Source organism: Heteronotia binoei, chromosome 5 (genome assembly GCF_032191835.1).
Source record: "Heteronotia binoei isolate CCM8104 ecotype False Entrance Well chromosome 5, APGP_CSIRO_Hbin_v1, whole genome shotgun sequence".
NCBI lineage: Eukaryota > Metazoa > Chordata > Lepidosauria > Squamata > Gekkonidae > Heteronotia > Heteronotia binoei.
Window position 1 is genome coordinate 101,861,702 of NC_083227.1, and position 20,293 is coordinate 101,881,994.

At 46.6% G+C, this 20,293-nt stretch overlaps 1 protein-coding gene across 1 annotated transcript in view; it reads left to right on the top strand.

Annotated features, from left to right (window-relative positions):
- The window catches only part of ITIH4 (inter-alpha-trypsin inhibitor heavy chain 4), a 75,929-nt gene that overhangs the window by 41,430 nt on the left and 14,206 nt on the right, over positions 1-20,293 (top strand). The window contains exons 14-16 of the mRNA XM_060238814.1: positions 6,162-6,353; positions 8,085-8,285; positions 10,438-10,576. Of these exons, the coding sequence (XP_060094797.1) occupies positions 6,162-6,353; positions 8,085-8,285; positions 10,438-10,576 (532 nt within the window). The remainder of the gene's footprint in view (positions 1-6,161; positions 6,354-8,084; positions 8,286-10,437; positions 10,577-20,293) is intronic.

A 20,293-nucleotide genomic window follows, 5' to 3' on the forward strand; every position in this document is an offset into this window, starting at 1 on the left:
CACCAGATCTGGTAATATACCTGCCCCAAAGATAAAATCCAGCATTTGACCGGCCTGATGCGTGGAAGCCGATACAAATTGGCTGAATCCAAGTGTCTCCATGGACAACACCAGGTCCTGTGCCTGCTGAGATGCTGCGTCATCAACGTGGACATTGAAATCCCCCAGAACTAATAGCCTGGGGAAGTCCAATGCCCAGGTGGACACAGCATCCAGCAGGGCAGGCAGGCTTTCTGGTGGTGCAGTAGGCAGTCGGTATACCACCCAGATTGCCAAACTCTCCTCAGCTTCCCACACTAGGCCGACACACTCAATGCCAGCAATGTTTGGGGCAAGAAGCGCCCTGAAAGAAAAAGAATCCTAGACAAACACAGCAACTCTCCCCCCCCCTGCCCATTTGTCCGAGAATGGTGGAGGACAGAGAATTCGGACGGGGTAAGCTGTTTCAAGGCAACAGTGGCGCCTTCCCACGCCCAGGTCTCCATCACACATGCCAGGTCCACCTGCTGCTCCACGAGAAAATCTCACAGAGTAGCGAACTTATTATTGATGGACCTGGCATTAATCAACATCAGTGTTGGAGATGGGATCTTCCTAGCCCCACAACCAATATGCCTTGGGATGGGACATAGGTGGGAAAGGGTTCCTTGTCTTCGTACTCTATGCCCACTGCCATACCTTCCTCGCCCCTCAATGACCGGAATCCCTGACCCTAACATGGCCTCCCCAGATAGTGATATCGGGCCAGGCAATGACCCGGCTAACATTTACTGGTGGGCCAAAATGTGGGCCTTCTATATCTCTACCCACTTCCCTCCTGTACCCACTCCCCACCGACCCCTGGCAATCACAATCTACCCTTCTCACTCTCCCAACAAATTCAATGCACTAGCTAGCAGAAGAAGAAGATATTGGATTTATAGCCCACCCTCCACTCCGAAGAGTCTCAGAGCGGCTCACAATCTTCTTTACCTTCTTCCCCCACAACAGACACCCTGTGAGGTGGATGGGGCTGGAGAGGGCTCTCACAGCAGCTGCCCTTTCAAGGACAACCTCTGCCAGAGCTATGGCGGACCCAAGGCCATGCTAGTAGGTGCAAGTGGAGGAATGGGGAATCAAACCCAGTTCTCCCAGATAAGAGTCCGCACGCTTAACCACTACACCAAACTGGCTCTCCCACACAGCAAAACCCACATTTCAATCTATACTTAAAAACCTAATTTGATCCCATTAATATATACAATAATTAATTAATTAATCAATTTCCACAGCCAAATATTCCTAATAATAATCTATTTTATCAATTAACTAACCACTAAAAATTCCAATTTAGTCAATTAATAATGATAAATTCTAATAAATAATCATTTCTGCTAAATAATATATATTATTTAATAAATAATATTTCTGCTGTTCTTTAGAAAATAGTTTGCTATGTTTGGACTTGGTAATCAACATATTTTTAAAAGTGCTTATTTTTCTGTAAACAATACTACGCTGGTAGGAAAGTGCCTCAGCCTGATATAGTAGAGATGTCATTCCCCAGTTAGGGGCAGGGATCCCCCAGTTTTTCAGGCTCCTGCCCACCACCAGACAGGGAAATCATGCCCTCAAGTGCAATACACTGATGTCATGTGGTGATGCTCTGGTTTTTGAGCAAAACTCTATGGTTTGAGGGCAATTTTGCCATATTAATTTTGCCTCGAAACTAGAGTGTTGTTGCACAATGTTGCGGACATGATGGCATCACTTCTGCATATTCAAGCCAGGGTCACCACCTTGTTGAGCCTGTGGGCCCTTTGAGGCATTCTGAAAATGGGCTATCATAGGATTCAAGATTACAGATGTAATATTCCTGGAAATTTTGAAGGAATGGGGAAAAGCATTTTCCATGATTTCCCCTCCTCCAGGGGAAAAAAAAATCCAGATTTTTGAGGTAAATTGAAAGTAAACATATTCTGGGGGGAACAGGGGTGGGAGGTGGTTCCTCAGTTTTATTTTTTCTGGACCTTTACATCTCTAGGCAGTACTAATTACAAAACGGCTGCCTGGAGAGAGTAATTTAAAAGGCTAGGAGGTTTCAAGCCAGGCATTCTGCTATGCTTGAGGCAGCTGTTTCCAAACTAAACATGATGCCAACAGAAGTATAATATAGTATTGCATAATATAGTATTGCAAAATCATCTTAGTATAAAATTCTTATGGTGAACTGCCCCCCCCCACCCCACCATGTATGATATACAACAATACTTTTAAAAGGTTATACCAGCTCCTGTCCACTGCTGAATTGTTCGTATCATTTGTTTTTAAGCTGAAAAATTGCTATGGGGAGGACAACACAGGAGCTCAGTCAGCACATCCCCTTCTTCTTCGTATAAACAGAACTTGTTCCCACCAAATCCAGTCCTCAAAAGATTATTCTAAAATTATTGTAAAAATATTGTAAAATTTTAACTGTCTGAAAAAATAATATAATGAAGATCTCTCATAGGTATTATTCCTCCTGATCCACTTACAAGATTAGTTGGAGGGGCATCAAGTAGATGGCTTGGTTTTGTTCCATTGGCAGGTATTCTTCTCGTTCTTATCTTAAATAGAAATTACAGGATCATGCATAATAATCACTTCGAATTGGAAAGTGTTATTCCTAATATTTCTGCTATTCTTTAGAAAATAGTTTGCTATGTTTGGACTTGGTAATCAACAGATTTTTAAAAGTGCTTATTTTTCTGTAAACAATACTATGCTGGTAGGAAAGTGCCTCAGCCTGATATAGTAGAGATGTCATTCCCCAATTAGGGGCAGGGATCCCCCAGTTTTTCAGGCTCCTGCTCACCACTGGCCAGGGAAATCATTCCCTCAAATGCAATGTGCTGATGTAATGTGGTGATGCTCTGGTTTTTGAGCAAAATTCTATGGTTTGAGGGCAATTTTACCATATAGTTTTGCCTCAAAACCAGAGTGTTGTTGCACAACATTGCAGACAGGTTGACATCATCATCACTTCTGCATATTCAAGCCAGAATCACCACCTTGTTGAGCCTGTGGGCCCTTTGGGGCATTCTGAAAATGGGCTGTCATGAGATTCAAGATTACAGATGTAATATTCCTGGAAATTTTGAAGGAATGGGGAAAAGCATTTTTGAGGGAAATTGAAAGTAAAAAAATTGGGGAGAACAGGGATGGGGGAGGTTCCTCGATTTTCTTTTTTCTGGATCTTCATATCTCTAGGCAGTACTAATTACAAAATGGCTGCCCGGAAAGAGTAATTTAAAAGGCTAGGAGGTTTCAAGCCAGGCATTCTGCTATGCTTGAGGCAGCTGTTTCCAAACTCAACGTGATGCCTCCTGAAGTTCTAAAGTACTTCCTGCTCCAAAGAGGTTGAGGAAAACCAGAACTGGATTTTTGCTTTGGGGAATAGGTTTTTGAGGAAGAGTGAAGGAAAAAACAGGTTGCTTACCTGTAACTGATGATCTTCGAGTGGTCATCTGTGCAGTCACACACATGGGTCTTGCCGCAGGCAACGGATCCATACCTCGGAGTTCTAATAGCTCGCCTGGAGCGAGGGGGAGGTGCCATTCCCACTCAGTTTCTTCCAGTCGCCATTGACACTCAGTAGAGGTAAATATAAAGCAGAGGAGGCCAGCAGCGGGGAAGGCTGGGTGGGCGTGTGTGACTGCACAGATGACCACTCGAAGATCATCAGTTACAGGTAAGCAACCTGTTTATCTTCTTCGTGGTCTCTGTGCAGTCCCACACATGGGTGATTAGCCAGCTAAATGGTCCTGGAGGATGGTGCTGGTCAAAAGAAAACATTAGTTACATCACCCAAGAATATGCACAGTCACAAAATCACATCATATAGATTATAGATGGAAATGGATACACTCACCAAAGACTTCAGTGGAAGATGGACCTGAGGACCGCTTGGCCAAAGGAGGTGTCCCTTCTCACACAAATGTCCAGGGCATAGTGGGAGACGAACATGGATGGTGAGGACCAAGATGCGGCAGCGTAGATGTCCTCTAGGGAGACGCCATGCAGGAAAGCTGAAGACGTCGAGACCACTCTGGTGGAGTGAGCCTTAAGGCCTTCGGGTAAGGGCTGCTTAGCCAGTTTGTAACACAACTTGATGTCACTAACTACCCATTTAGACAGTCTCTGGGTAAAAATCTTGTGTCCTCTGTGAGGGTTACCGTAGGCCACAAACAGGTTAGGGTCCTTACGGAACTGTTGTGTACGAGCAAGGTAGAAAGACAAAGCCCTTCGGATGTCGAGGGCGTGCAGAGCTCTTTGCCCAGAGTCCTGTGGATCAGGGAAGAAAGTTGGTAACAACGTTGCCGTTGATAAATGAAAGTGGGATACAACTTTGGGAAGGAAGGAAGGGTCCAGTCGGAGGACGACCTTATCCTTATGAAAAACCATGTAAGGAGCATCATGGCGGAAGGCACAAAGGTCACTGGCCCGCTTGCCGGAAGTAAGGGCAACTAGGAGAGCGGTCTTCCAGGACAGCAGATTGAGATGTACCGTGGCCATGGGTTCAAACGGGGGTTTCATAAGGCAAGAAAGCACTAGGGACAAACTCCAAACTGGAACAAAAGGTTTAATCAGAGGATGAAGGTGCAACATGCCCTTCAAAAATAACTTGGATAACTTATGTGAAAAGACAGTCTGTCCATCAACAGGATCATGGAAGGCCAAGATGGCAGACAGATGAACTTTTAACAAAGAATAGCAGAATCCTGATTCCTGTAAAGAAAGTAGATATTGAAGGACTAACTGCATAGTCGTAAGTGCTGGTCGTAAGTGCTGGGAAGACGCATAGGAACAGAAACGCTTCCATTTACAGTGGTAGGAGCGTCTGATGGAAGGCTTCCTTGCGTTAAGGATAACCTCAGCTACCTCTGCGGATAGGGAGATGGACGGATTCTCCACGCTGTAAGGGCCAGGACTTGTGGGTTGTGGTGCCACACCTGGCCATTGGCTTGTGTTAGGAGATCGCCTGCTAGAGGAAGGCGGCGGTAGGTGTGACGAGACATCAGCAGGAGTCTCGTGAACCACGGTTGTCGTGGCCACCATGGAGCAATGAGAATACAGTCTGTGCCATCTCGTGCACTCTTCAGTAACGCCCGCGTTATAAGGGGGATTGGAGGAAACAGGTAGTGCAAGGGGCCTGTCCAAATGTGTAGGAATGCATCGTTGCCCCTTCTGGTGTAAAAGCGGGAACATTTCGCATTGCTCCTCGAGGCAAAAACATCGATCTTGGGCATGCCGAAGCACAGGAAGATGTGATGGAGATAGATCTGATTGATGGACCATTCGTGGTCATCTATCCGAGTCCTGCTGACAGAGTCGGCCAGAACATTCTCCACGCCTGGAAGATGAATGGCAGTCAGATAGATGTTGTGCTTGACACACCATTCCCAGAGCAATATGGCTATGCGGCACAGCCGAAGGGATCTGGTACCGCCCTGTTTGTTGACATAAAATACTGTAGCCATATTGTCCGTGGAGATCTGGACGTGCCGACCCCTGATCAGTGGGAGGAATGAATGGAGGGCCCTGTGCACAGCAATCAGTTCTAGGCAGTTTATGTGCATGCCCCTCTCGGATGGAGTCCAAAGCCCTCTGAGAGTCTTGTCCTCTAAGTGGGCTCCCCAACCCCACCTGGAGGCATCTGTTGTTACGGTGACCGATGGAGGAGGAGGAAGGAACGGCATTCCGGAAAGCAGGTTGTGTGGTATAGTCCACCAAGCAAGGGAATGTAGAGCTCTCTGGGGAACGGTGAGAAGAGTGCTCTGTGGCTACATGTGCAGATGGTAGGCACGAACAAACCAGAGTTGAAGATGTCGCATACACAGCCTTGCAAAGCAGAGAACAGATGTGGTTGCAGCCATGAGGCCCAGGAGTCACTGAATGATGAAGGCAGACTGGATGGAGGTTTGCCGAACTAGGTTGGCTAGAGAAATTATAGTTTGCACATGGTCCTCTGGGAGGAAAGCAAGATGAGGGGACGTACATAGACGCGCACCTATGAACTGCAAGTCCTGGGTTGGTGTGAGGTGTGATTTGGTGATATTCACACAAAGGCCCAGGGAGGCCAGCAGAGAGAGGGTTGTATCGAGGTTCCTCTTGAGTTGGTGCTGTGTTGGTGCAATCAGGAGCCAGTCATCTATGTACGGGAACACAGGGATGTTTCGGAGACGCAGGGCAGCCGCAACCACTGCCATGCACTTGGTGAACACTCTGGGTGTGGTGGAGAGGCTGAATGGCAGGGATTGGTATTGGAAGTGATCTTGACCTATGGCGAATCGCAGGAATTTCCGATGCTGAGGCCGGATGGTCACATGGAAGTAAGCGTCCTGAAGATCTAAGGAGGCCATCCAAGAACCCTTGGGAATCAGAGGGAGGATGGATTGCAGGGAGATCATTCTGAATTCCTTGTACATTATGTGCTCGTTCAGCTTCCGAAGATCTAGAATAGGACGCTTGCTTCCATCCCTCTTGGGCACCAGAAAATATCTCGAGTAGAACCCCGTCCCGCGGTATTGAAGAGGAACTGGTTCTATGGCATTTTTCTGGAGCAGGTCCAGAATTTCTTGTTGGAGGTGAGGGGAGGGTGGAGTAACGATAAAGTAATGGTGGTGAGGTGGTGAAACGAACTCGATTGCATAGCCTAGGCGAACGATGGTGAGCACCCAGGAGTCTGTGGTGATCGGGGTCCAAGCTGGATAGAATGGGAGAAGACGTGTGCGATACAGAGGGTCCATATGTGGAGTGGATGGGAGAGGAAAGTCAAAGAGACTGCTTGGATTGCTGTGCAGGCTTCTTTGTAGGCTGAGAGCGGGGCCTTTGCTGGAAGGGCTGCTTATGTTGTGGAGGCTTCTTCCTCCAATAGTCAGGTTGCCTGGGGAACGCTGACGACATTGGAAAGGTGGTCTCCAAGGTTTGGGCCTGTTGAATTGCTGAGAGGTTGGCTGGGAAACACCCAAGCGCTTAGCTCTCTTACGGCCATCATCAACCGATGTAAGAACCTCATCTGTTGAGGCGTGGAACAGGCCAAGGCCATCAAAAGGCAGGTCTTCAATCTTCTGCTTAATATCAGGCTGCAGATTGGTTGACCGAAGCCAAGCATGACGGCGTAGGGCCACCCAGGAGGCAAACACCTTAGATGAGCAGGATACGGCATGTCTCAGGGAATTGATTTGCTGTTTTGAAACTCTAGACAGCTCAGAGACCAAGTTGGAAACAACCTTCTGGGAAGTATCAGGCAGGGAAGGAATATGAGGGGTAATTTGGTTAACCAGGTTGTAATTATATGCAGCGAAGTATGCCAGATAATTATTGAGCTTTGAATTCATAGATGCAAGACTGTAGATTTTTCGAGACAAAGTGTCCAACTTCCTGCCTTCACGATCAGGTGGGATAGGGTGACGGGATGGCTTTGATTTAGTGGCTGAATGAACTATAATTGAGTTGGGAGCCGGGTGGGAGGCTAAGAACTTGGATTCGGGTGCATGGATGCGATAAAGGGAGTCGAGGCGCTTGGAAGTAGGTGGGATAGAAGCCGGTTTGTCCCAGGACTCGCGTAAGCCTTCAAGGTGAACAGGTAACATGGGTAAAATGGAACCAGATGGGAAATCAACTTGAACAAGGTCATGGACGATATCAGAGACTTTAGGGGAATCCGAAGGTACAGGGATATGAAGGGCCTTGGCCATGGTAGTAATAAGGTTAAGATACGCTTTGGAACTATCAGACGGGGAAGGTCGGGTAGGTTGTATGCAATCCGAAGCGGGAGAGACAGGGGGGTCCTCGGAATCTGAGGGATCCGATGTGCCCATCTCGGATTGGGAGTCTTCTGGATGGGGTGACACGTCTTCTGGATGGGGTGACGCTTGAGACTTAGTGGGAGCAGAGGAAGACTGATCTTTAGGAAGCTTCGGAGGAGTAGACTTGGTAGGATGAGAGGATTTATTCGGGGCTACGGATACTGTGGCAGACGGTTTGGAAAGGACTCGGGTTTGAGAAGAGTCACGGGTTCGGTAGGTCTCACGGGTTCAAGGGGAGACATATTCCTGTAGGTCGTGGGAACGGGACGGTTCACGGGGTCAATAGCTCTCACGGGTTCGATGGGAAACATACTCCGGGTCATCATAAGGGTAGTATGGGGATTCATGACGGTCCTGGTAACGGTAGTCAAGGGTCTGGGAGTGGTAACGGGGAGAATCACGGAGGTTTCGGATTCGAGGGGTCGATACGTCTCGGCCAAGGTCGACATCACGGTAACGGGATCTGCAGGGGCTCAGCTCTGACAGGGAGCATGAGTAGCATTGGCGGATCCGATGTACATGAGGATACGGTGACCGGGAAGGAGAGGAGTAGTTGTAACGACCTCTATGATAATCCTATGGCAACGGGGAGTGACGGCGTCGAATCGGAGAATGAGACGGGACCCGTTGGGTAGAGACCTGCGTAGAAGACTCTCGATATAATGGAGAGACCGCAATGTCCCGGAAAGAGCTCGGCTTAAATCTCGAGCAGGTCGTCTTAGGCGAAAGGTCGGACTCCAGGATATTATCAGGTAGCTCGCTGTGAATAGAAGGAGAGCGGGACCCAATCGGTATGACTTCCACCCTAGGCAGGGAATGAGGAGTCAGTTGTGGCTTCTCAGAAATGACGTCGGACGGCGCCGAGAGCTCAGGTGGGATGATGGGATCCGAAGCCATCGGAGTGGACGCCGAACCCGAGGTAGATGGGATCGGGTCGCGGGGCTTCCTCGGAGCCAAAGCAGACGCAGCGGAAGCTGACACAGCCGGATTGCATGGTCTTGGCGAATTCAGATGACGCGATTTCGGATCCGACCTCGGCGAATCCGAATGCCAAGACTTCTTCGAAGCCTTATGGCCGTCGGAGTGCTTGGAAGGCCTCTTGTCGGACTTATGCTTTTTTGCAACGTGCAAAGCGGCCAAGGCAGCTGGATCTGCCGCTCGCTTTTTTGGGGGAGGCGGCGAATCCGAGACAGGCATAGGCCGAAGAGATTTCGCCAGTAAGAAGCTCTGGAGTCTAGCCGCTTGATTTTTTCGCGCCTGTTTCCCGAAGCTGGCACAATGGGGACAGGTATCAACTCTGTGGGATTCCCCCAGACAGAGGAGGCAGTAGAAATGCCTGTCAGAAGTAGGGATCTTTGACCCGCACTTCCGACACTTTTAAAAAGTGATTTTCCCTTCCATACGCTCTGGACAGGGGAGGAAGGGAGGGGGGGGGGTAGAGAAAGGATAGTAAGCGCAGAAACCGGTAACTGGGTTTTTTTGTTTGTTTTTTTAAGGAGAAAAAGGGAAAAAAATAAGAGGATATAAGAATTCAAGAAGAATACGATACCGACAGATGAACAATAGAGGAGCGCAACAAGGTAGGTGTTGTCTGGGTGGCGGAAAGGAAGAAACTGAGTGGGAATGGCGCCTCCCCCTCGCTCCAGGCATGCACAGTCGGTGCCTGCTCTCCAGAGCGGGAGGGAGGCGCGCCAAAAAGCGCTATAGGCGAGCTATTAGAACTCCGAGGTACGGATCTGTTGCCTGCGGCAAGACCCATGTGTGGGAATGCACAGAGACCACGAAGAAGATCATACTGGTGTTCAGACACCATTGTCCCACATTGGGAAACATTGCTTAAAGCACTGGAATGCAACAGGGTAAGGTGGTGAGAAAGGCACTGTGTTTAGCGCCTCCCATCTTTATGCTCCATTTCTGTTAAAAATAGACACTCCCACACTCTATATTTTATATTTGAATGAGGAGACATGGGGATAACTGCACATGGATCCTTATATCACATGTGGTTTGACCTCATTGGTTGTGCTTATTTTATTCATTAACAAAATTTGTTCCTTATTGTAATCTGTATCTGTCTTGTTCTGTGAGGGCAGGGGTGGCCAAATTTGCCTAACATAAGAGCCACATAGAATAAGCATCAGAAGTTTGAGAGCCACAAGACGGATGGACGGAAGGAAGGAAGGAAGGAAGGAAGGAAGGAAGGAAGGAAGGAAGGAAGGAAGGAAGGAAGGAAGGAAGGAAGGAAGGAAGGAAGGAAGGAAGGAAGAGATGGGAGGGAGAGATGGGAGGGAGAGGTGGAAAGAAATGCATTCTCCAAGCTGCCAGCTGGCTTGGCTTGCAGAAGTGATTTGAAGAGAGAACTGTGTTTTCCAAGTGGGGGCAGTGGGGGCTTCGAGAGCCACACTATATGTGTGAAAGAGCCACATGTTGCTCCCGAGCCACAGTTTGGTCACCCCTGTGTTAGGGCAATACTTTGTATCAGTTGATGCAACAGTTTTACAAGTACAGATGAATGTTTTTAAAGTGTGTTATCAGCTACAAAATTTAAGACAAGATCATTCTGGAGGGGTAGGGGAACAACTTCTAGTCATACTTTTAAAAAATTCTTCCTGTCCTCCCTCCAGACAGACAATATCCACATTTCATCCTACAATTGCCTGGTAAAAATAGAATCCTTTGTTTAAATGTCATTGCACCTTCACAAATACCTGCTCTTCAGTACCTACTATCGGATCCAGATAAAGGTATGTCTTACAACATAAATAGTTGTCAACTTTTTACCTTCCATGTCAGATCTTTCTGCTCTTTCCATCTGACATTTTGTGGGTTCAGTGGCTGAAAGCCCTCTGGAAGCATTTTGTATGTGACATCATTCTCCATAAGCTTCACAGTAATAGTCTTTTTATTTTCTTCAAAACCCAAGAACACAAAAAATACAAACAAAACCAACAACAACAACAAAACATAACAACATAACATAAATTAGGGTGGAGAATGTAGCTTCCATACATAACCATCCAACAATGCACAACCATGTATCTCCTTCACAATATTTCTAACTCCTCTTCACTCAATATACCACCTTACTAACCTTTTAACCAGCTTCATTCACTAAAAAAACAAACAAACCTTATACCATTATTTACTTTTGCATATCGAATCATAGGGCGGTGACCAATTCCTTAGTTTACATTAATTCTGTTCTGTTCACAAAATATTTAGCTAAGCCTTCACTCTCTTTCTCTCTCTTCCCCCCCTTCCTCTTTCTTTCTTTCTTTCTTTCTTTCTTTCTTTCTTTCTTTCTTTCTTTCTTTCTTTCTTTCTTTCTTTCTTTCTTTCTTTCTTTCTTTCTTTCTTTCTTTCTTTCTTTCTTTCTTTCTTTCTTTCTTTCTTTCTGGAGGATTGAGATCATTTGTGTAGACTAGAGTTAGTTTTAACCTTCTCTTCCTCCCCAACCATGGAGTTTCTCCTAAGACCTTAATCTTTTGTTCAGTAATTTTCAGTAAGTGATCTATTAAGACTTTCCAACTTGCCTCCTTACCCATTTTTCTGATAAAGGTACTATAATCTTCCCTCTGAGAAGAATGCTTTCTATTATGGGCTGAATTACCCTTATATAAATCCTCTATTTCTTCCTCTGTATCCAAGGGCTTCATTTCTGTTACTACTACCAGTGCATCACTTGAACCATGTGAAATGTCTTCTTGTTTTTGTTCCAGAACCTCGAGGTCTCAAACTATAAATTATCTGTTCCATCTCAGGACTAACTAACTTTCCTTCTTTAATCACTTGACTTTAATCACTTGAGTATTTGATTAGCAACCTTTGCTTTAATATCAAGAGGTTTTAAAGACTGAGTTAAGTCCAGAATCTCTTCCTTAGTTCCTATTATTTGTTCCTGTAGGTTATCCATTTTTGAATTCAACCCACCCATCTGCTCTGCTAGATTCACCTGCATCTGATTCAATACTGTAACAAAATAGATTTGCATATTATCTTGTAATTCTTTGATCATGTCCTGAAATTTTGTGGGCCCCATTGATTCTGGAGCACCCAGTGAGGCTGCTGACTTGACCAACATACTCTTTTTTAAAATATTATATTTTTAAACTAAAGACCAATGTCCTTATTTATACTAGTATTCAGGGAGAGGTATTTTCCTTGCTTATTCATCTTGATTGTGCATAAGTAGTTTGGGAGATTACCTATATTCCTGCACCTTTCTACTAGTAACTTTTACCTATCTATTTTTCAGTTGGAATTGATTTTCAGTATGATTGATTCTCAATACAGTAGATTATCAATACAATGATCACAAAATATTTCTTAATTATAACTATTAATTGCTGTTGCTTATCATTTGTTATATTTACAATACTTTTTATACTTCCCCTTTCTCTGCACAAATTCAAATCAAACTACTTAGGTCATTGATTAATCATTTCACTAAACAGTACAATTGTTCAAATCAAACCAGCCTGAGTTAATTACTGAATAGATTGCTTCTATTTTATAATAACAGAACACTCACACCCATTCACAAAATCTCTCAATCCCAGCCCTCTTGATCCAAACCCTGCTATTTCAAACTCTACTGTTTCAAACTGTTCCAATCAACCTTCCATGCAAATTCTAACGCTCTTACACCCACTCCCTATCTCTCACACACACCGACTCTCTGCTGTTGTTTCTCTATTTCACATTCATTCTATTTCCCATTCATTCACAGCCACCTATAAAGCATTCATTTACAGTCCAAAATATCTCCTGGAAGTTTCTTAAAGCTCCCTAAAGTTCCTATCTTCTTTCTACTCTTCTTCCTCCTCTGGTTTTTCTCCTTTCCGTCTACTCATTCTGCTGTAGTTTCCAATTCATCAATCGTTTTGCATTTCGCTTACAACCAGTCTGTCCCTTGCCGAGCACCGTCCGTGTGAAACCCAGAAACACACTAACGTATTCGTCCCAATTGTGAAAGCAAAGCAAGGCAAAGAGGTTGCCTTAACCACAAATATTGTCTGTCCATTCAGATATCATGGACTGCAGCTTGCCTGCAAAGTCAGTCTATCTTTACCAAATCTTTAACAGAGTCTGCTATGTTGTTGTCCTCAGTTCTTCACCATCTCCATCATCTCCTCCCTTCTCTCCTCTTGTCTGCACCGTCTCTGCCCTTAAATCACCCTTAAGGCACGATATTCCACTCAACCATTTATCGCTCCTAAGCCTGATATCTTCACCAAAGTACATAACATAAAGTCTGTATTTTACCTTGCTAAGAGAGTCATTTCTGTTATCTTTTTTGTTGTTAGTATATCTTCATCGCCACTTCTCCTCCTCTCTGGTATTCACAGCTTCTCTGCCCAAAGGCGTCTGCACAGTCCAGGCTTTGGGGGTTGTAGGAGCTCAAAAGAGAACAGAAAGTTCCCGTTTTTCACTCCTCTTGCCCCCCCTGCCTTGAGAACCCCCCAACCAGGGTCCTACTGGGCCTTCCTACTCAAGGAGACCCCCCAAAACTGCAAGGTCAGCCCATTCCCTGCAAGAGCGATCAGGAACGTGACTGCTACCGCTGTGCCAAAACCAGATATTCTCCATAAGCTTCAATGTCTTTCAGTAGGAAGTTGTCAGTGACTCATCTCCATTGGGCCTAAGCTAGACTTCACTGTCGCTGTTATTATTTTGTAGATGCTGTTGCTAGTTACTTATTTATATTTTACTTTTCTCCTCAGTGGGGACTCAAAGGGGCTCTCCTAGGGTTACCAATATCTTAAAAAGCAAAAAAGAGGACAAATTTCCTTACTGACTACTTCAAACAAGTGATCACTATGACAAATATAATTTTAAATACTCCTACTATTTAAGTTGTGATAATTGCTACTAACTAGAAATATTCCTAACCTTCCAGCCCAAAAAGAGATCATTTTCATCAGCTTTTTTTAAAAAAGCTCCAAAGTGGACAGACACACCTAAAAGGGAATATGTCCTCCCCCTGCTCAAACTCAATCCTACCCAGGCTCTGGAAGTGGCAATGTCTTGCAGTCATGTAAAAAGGACTCAACATTGTACATTTCTAAATGCTATGTCCTCAGTTTCTGTTGACTTCCTTGTTATACAGTGTTCCAAAACTGGTGACTATGGCCCTTTTCACATTACTTTTCTAAACCAGATGTAATTAGTTGCTGGCCCAATTTTGAGTAAAGCAATACAGGGACGGGGGTATCATACAGCAAATTTCCTTCCATTAATAAGCTGTCTCTGAAGAACTTTTTCCCTCACCCTTTTTTTGCCCCGCATGCAATCTTCGTTCCTTGATGGGTTTTTTTTTAAAGTTCCAAGACGAGTGCTATAGCAGTTTAATGCTATAGTGGTATCATTGAGAAGACTGGGTTCCATTGAGATACACTGGCATGTAGTGAGATCACTACTGTAGTCACCTGGAAACAGGGCTGGATCGGGGGGGGGGGGCAGAGGGGGGTGCTTGCCCCGGGCGCCAAATTGGATATGGAGCCCATTGTATTCTATGGGACCATAAAACAGAATGGCTCATAAGGGGACACCATTTTTTTATTTTGCCCCCCCCCCCTCAAAAAACATGTAGATCCGGTCCTGCCTGGAAACAAGAGGAGGGAAGAAGTTCATTGGACAGAGGGGCTCAGGGCATCAGTGATTAGTGTGACAGATGTAACTATGACAGATCCCAGTATTTCCTCAACTCCCAGGCAGATTTTTCCCACCAGAACTCCAGTTCCCTTCAGTGACTGAGTCGCCCTCCAGTAGCCTGTATTTCTTTTCTTTGTTTAATAAGCTTAAATTGTCCCATCCTGTCACAGGTATTTGTTTAGGCTTCAGACACAGTACAGGTATTTGTGGGAAATACAGGAGCTGCCCTGTTTTATAAACCCTTGTAAAATGGCACTTGAGGCAAATTAACATTCAAAAACAGAATAAAGATTTTATTAAATAGGCAGGGAATATATACATATATAAAATGAATCAACGTTTAGGGATGCTGAGGATAAAATTTCTAATTTATACAGAGTTGAATTCTTAAAACTGTTTTCTGGATAACAGTGTTTACTTATAGTTTCTAGATTTCTCCCATCAGAGTTCTAGGTTTTCCCTTTAGATATCAAAGCTTTCCACTAACTCCTGAAGTGTCTAAGCTTCTCACCTTTATCACAGACCAGGATTCTCTTACTAACCTCTTTCAGTGGCAGGAACTTATTCACTTTGTCCCTAAGACGCAATAACGCTTTTTACTATTTGGCTTGTCTGGGAGTTCTCTTTAACTATGCAGACCTTTCTGCCAAATCCTTCTCCAGTATCTGTTGTCTGTATAAAGCTGTTCTGTAGCTTTCCTGACTGAGAATCTAAATTCTCCCTCAGAGCAGTTCTAATATATTTAAGACAACTGTGGGGCCTGTCTGCGCACTCCGTCCCCCGATGGTGCCACCTCCATGGCTCTGGGAGCAGCAGGGGGTGCTTGTGGCCTCAGAAATGGAGGGCAACTGGGTTAACTCCACCCAGCTAACACCTCCCGTGGAGAAGAGTTCAGATTGTAGTCTCTCTCAGTTTGACGCCCTCTCCACCTCTTCCTCTCTGGCCATCAGCATGGTTCCCCCTTTCTTTCCCTCACACCTCTATCCCGGGGAGAGCTGGCCAAGCACAACAAGCCTGCTGGTTCTGGGTCTTTCACCCAGGTGCCAGCTTCCCTGCCACAGAACACACAATCTACAGATGCCAGCTCTCCAGCCCTGCCCCAAACAACATGGGGAGAGCTGGCCAAGCACAACAAGCAGCAACAAATCAAACACAGAATCCTTTTTAAAAACTTAGCTTGTAACAATACAGGAACTTTGACAACCCCTCCCCCCAAAAAAAACCCTTCACCCTAACTTCAAGAAATCCAAGCCACCCAAATCAGGAGAAGTAAAACGACACTGCACTTTTAAAAGTCCTCTCACTAAATTAAGATATGAGCAAATTGGCAAACCCCCCCCAACCCCAGGCCCCCTCCCCAAGCAGAAACCCCTAACCCCCTAACCCCAAATAAGTTACCCCACCACCACCCAAATCTGGATAAGTAAAGGGACTTAAAAAGTCCTTTTACCAACTAAAATAAAAACAAGAACAAGAACCCCAAGACTGTCTTACCTTGTCTTCTCTACTCCAGGGAAGTCTGGTAAGGCTGAGTGAGAGAGCAGCAGGCACAGCTGAAGCCAAGGGCCAGCCAGCAGCAGCACAATCTCTCACACCAACCAACACACAGCAACAGCACAGCAGCAATGGAGGAGTCCATCCAGGAAGACTCCTTAAAAAGGTTTTCTGGCCCTACAGAGAGCAGTTTCAAAAAATAGCACTGCTCTCTGATTGGCCAGACAACAGTGCTTACTTGGATACCCAAGTAAGCGAAAGATCAAAAGAGCAACAATGTTGCTGATGGCTGGGCCATCAGCTACACAACAGCTCTGCAAAGCATGCATTTGCAATGCATTTTGCAAATGCATGCTTTGGATTGGCTGCTGGGGCTCCTCTTCCCCCTCGCCCCCCTGATCCCAGGGAGGCTATGGGAGAGGCGGGAAAAGGCTACCAAAGGCAGGAAAGTAGGCAAGCAGCTCCCCTGAGGCTGCAGAAGCCACTTTCCCGCCTTTTGCATTGACATCCGTATACTTCCGAATATATGTACGGAAGTGTACAGTGAGCCGTATTCGGCTGCCGCATAATGGGCCCCAATTAGAATCAGCTGCAGCCAATTCCGTATACGGCCGAATCATTGGTGATTCGGCGGCTTATACGGTTCGGCCGAACCGAATGCACACCCCTACTCACAAGCAGGGAACCAAGGAGGGCCTCTACAGATTGCTACCACTCAGGCCCAAAGTATCCACCCAAACCTCTTTCTTTCCCAGCAAGCTCCTTTGATCTGTGACTGAAGAGGCATGCAGAATATAATAAAAATAACAAGTTTATTGTCTCTCTCGGCTTGACTTCGCGAACGAAGATTTAAGAAGGGTGCAGTAGTCCATGTCTGCTGCAGGCTCGCTGGTGGCTGACAAGACCAATGCAAGATAGGCAGATCCGGCCACAGTGGCTGCAGGGAAAAGTCTGATTTGGGGTTGGTGCTTGTTGAGGTATGAATCTATCTTAACCCAGTTTGACAGCTCTACTTTGACAGATGGTGATCTAGCAGGCATGCTAGGTCACAGTGACCTTATCAGCAGGCTGGTTTGAGCCGGCTGAGAACAGGTGAAGGAACATGCTGAGTCAGCATGACACTGCACAGCCAGGATTGGCTGGCTGAACTATAAGTAAGCTGTGTGTGCAACACACGGGTCTCTCCTCGAGAGTTAGCTGTCTGGCGGAGCATTTTGTCTGTGTAATCAACATATTGGACTGCACTAGTGAGCACTTACTGTATACTCTGTAAATACACTACTTCGGCACTAGCTGCAGGTGTCTGGCTGATTTCTTTCCTGGAGCTCAGTGTCGGGCACGTCACGGAGCTCACTCTGCTAACTACCGCACCGACAGGGTTATGGGCCCAGGGCGGTTCCGCTGCGCGGAGGAGCACCGAGAGAGTTGAGCTGCCCGAGAGTTCGGAAGGAGCCGGAGGCGAGGAACTCCGGTTGAAGGACAAAGAAGCACCAGCTATCTCGTTTTGAGAGCCAGAGGGACGACAGCAGCCAGCTGTGTGGAGGAGTCGGCATCATGGCTCAGCAGCAGCTTGCAGTGGCCGTTGAGAAGCTTAATTCAGCCAACTACGTGGTGTGGAGCCTGAGAATGGAACACTACCTTAAGCGTGAAGGGCAATGGCTGTTCGTAAGTAATCCCCCTGCTGCATTAACTCCTGCCGAGACTGTGTTAGCCGATAAGGCACTGGCAAACATCGTGCTAGCAGTAGGAGATGACCAGTTGGTATATGTGCGAGGGAAGGACACTCCCAAGGCTGCCTGGGACGCGCTCAGTGGGGTTTATGTTAGTACCACTGCTGGCTCCCTCATGGCCTTGACTAGGAAGATGTTTCGCACCGTAATGCCAGCTGGAGGGTGTGTGAAAAACCACATCAAGAAGCTAACGGACTGTTTCGTTGAGCTTGAGGCCAGAGGCAAGACTGTAGCTCCCAACGACAGAGTTTACATTTTACTGTCGTCGTTGCCGCCTGAGTTTACTCCCTTGATAACGTCCCTGGAGACGGTTGATGTGGCGACCCTAACGATGGAGTACGTCTGTGCCCACCTGCTTGATTTTCAAGAGAGGATTACAGCAGTGAGTTGTCCGGGGGTGTCGGCTGAGGAGCGTGTGGTTATCAGCTCGTCCGGGAAGGCATCCAGGAGTGAGCCAGCTTTTGCTGCTGGCAGACGACCAAAGGCTGAGAAAGAGGAGCCGACTGCACTGGCAGTCCGACGCTGCTATGGTTGTGGATCATTCCGGCACCTGCTTCAAGCTTGCCCAGAGAGGGGAAAGCGGCGTGGACGGAGGCAGCGAGAGCAGAGGACCACCAGCCCGTGTGAGGAAGAAGCCCGGCTGGTCACGTCTGCAGGAGAGAGCACAGGGTCTGCTTGGATTTTAGACTCTGGTGCTACGAGCCATCTCTGCTGCGATAAAGAGCTGTTGAACAATATTGACATTCCTGAGCACAGGCATGTCAGATTAGCTGACGGGACTTCCGCGGCTGTTATTTGCTCAGGGAGTATTGAATTTCCTGTACTAGATTGTAATTTGCAGAATATTCTGTGTGTACCCACACTACGGTCGAACCTGCTAAGTGTGAGCATGTTAATTGACCAGGGATACCAGGTAAAGTTTGAAAAGACCTGTTGTAAAATCCTAGGAGGTGGGGGGAAGCTGCTTGCAACTGGGAAGAGAGAAGGTAACGTATATGTGGTCCAGAGTCATTGTGCCCAGGTGGCACAGGTGTCAAATGTGCCAGTGCACAATCAGTGTATACATCTGCTCCACAGGAGACTCGGGCACTGTGGGTTTAGAGCGTTAAAGAAGACCCTGCAGTTGGTGCCAAGTCTAACGGTGAAACCCTGCAACTGTTACCTAGATTGTCAGGTCTGCAAAAAGACCAAGAGCAGGGCTTGTGCTGTTTCTAAGCAAAGCACAAGGGAGAGTAAGCGTGCCCTAGAACTCGTCCATCTGGATGTGATTGGCCCATTGCCAAAAAGTCTGTCGGGGAGGAGGTACTGCCTAGTGGCCACCGACGACCATACCAGGTATTCTTGGGTCTTTGCCATGGTGCATAAATCTGAAGTGTGCAAGGTGTTCACTAAATGGGTCAAAGCGGTTGAGAGGCAATTAGGTGTAAACCTCCAGGCTATTCAGAGCGACAGAGGGGGGGAATTCTTATCTAACGATTTGAAACGTTGGCTGGAGAACAAGGGCATTGCCCACCGTTTAGTGAACCCAGCCACACCCCAAGAAAATGGCAAAGAGAATGGGCTAGCAGAGCGCACAGGGGCTGTACTACAGACTATAATGTACAGCATGCTAGAAGATGCAAGGTTGCCAATATCTTATTGGGCCGAAGCCATGTACTGTGCTGTTTTTGTGCATAATAGACTTTGGTCCAGAGCTATAAATGATTTGCCTTACAGATTGCTGTTCCATAGGATTCCAAACCTGAAGTTTCTGAAAGTCTTTGGGACACAAGCCTGGGTTGGCATCCACTCCGAGAACAAGAGGGAGGGGGATAGCCGAGCAGAGAGCCTAACTTTTCTGGGCTACAAGCCAGAAGCTAGGTGTTATCGCTTCTGCGATAAGAGAAAGGAAATAAAGCTCTGTAAGACTGCTCAGTTTAACGAGGCAGCCAGGTGGCCGCAGTTACACTCTGATAAGAGAGAATTTGTACTCCTGCCAATTACTGATAATGATGCTGAAGTCCTGCCAAGGGTAATTAAGCAGGAACAACAATCTCCCGACCGGGGGCTGGCAAGCCGAGGGGCAGAGAAACGTGAGCTCCAAGCTGGCACAGAGCCTCAGATGCAAAGTCAGGAGGTAGAACTTGAGAGTCAGGAGGTGCAACCTCTAGATCAACAGGAGGTGGAACTTGAAAGACAGGAGGAACCAGGCCAGGAGGTGGCAACAGACCAGCCTGAAGGAGACGAGGCCGGTCCAAGTACGAGAGTACCCACTAGAGCCACAAAGGGCATCCCTCCTGCCAGGTATAAGGTGCCTTATGTTACATGGGTAATTAAACCAGACCCACCAGGGTTCCAGGAAACGCTCAGGAAAAAGGCTGAGGCGTGGAAGGTCTGGGTAGCAGAGTGTGAGGCACGGAATAAAGAGGCAGAAGCCAAACGCCAGAAAGAACTGGCTGACCAGGACAGTGATAATGAGTTCCTGGATTGGAAGCTGTAAATATGTATATATGAGAAGCATGTAACATTGCTGTCTGTGTACCAAATGTGAAAGCATGTATGTATAACCATGCAGGACATTGAGAATGATGTACAGTTACCAGA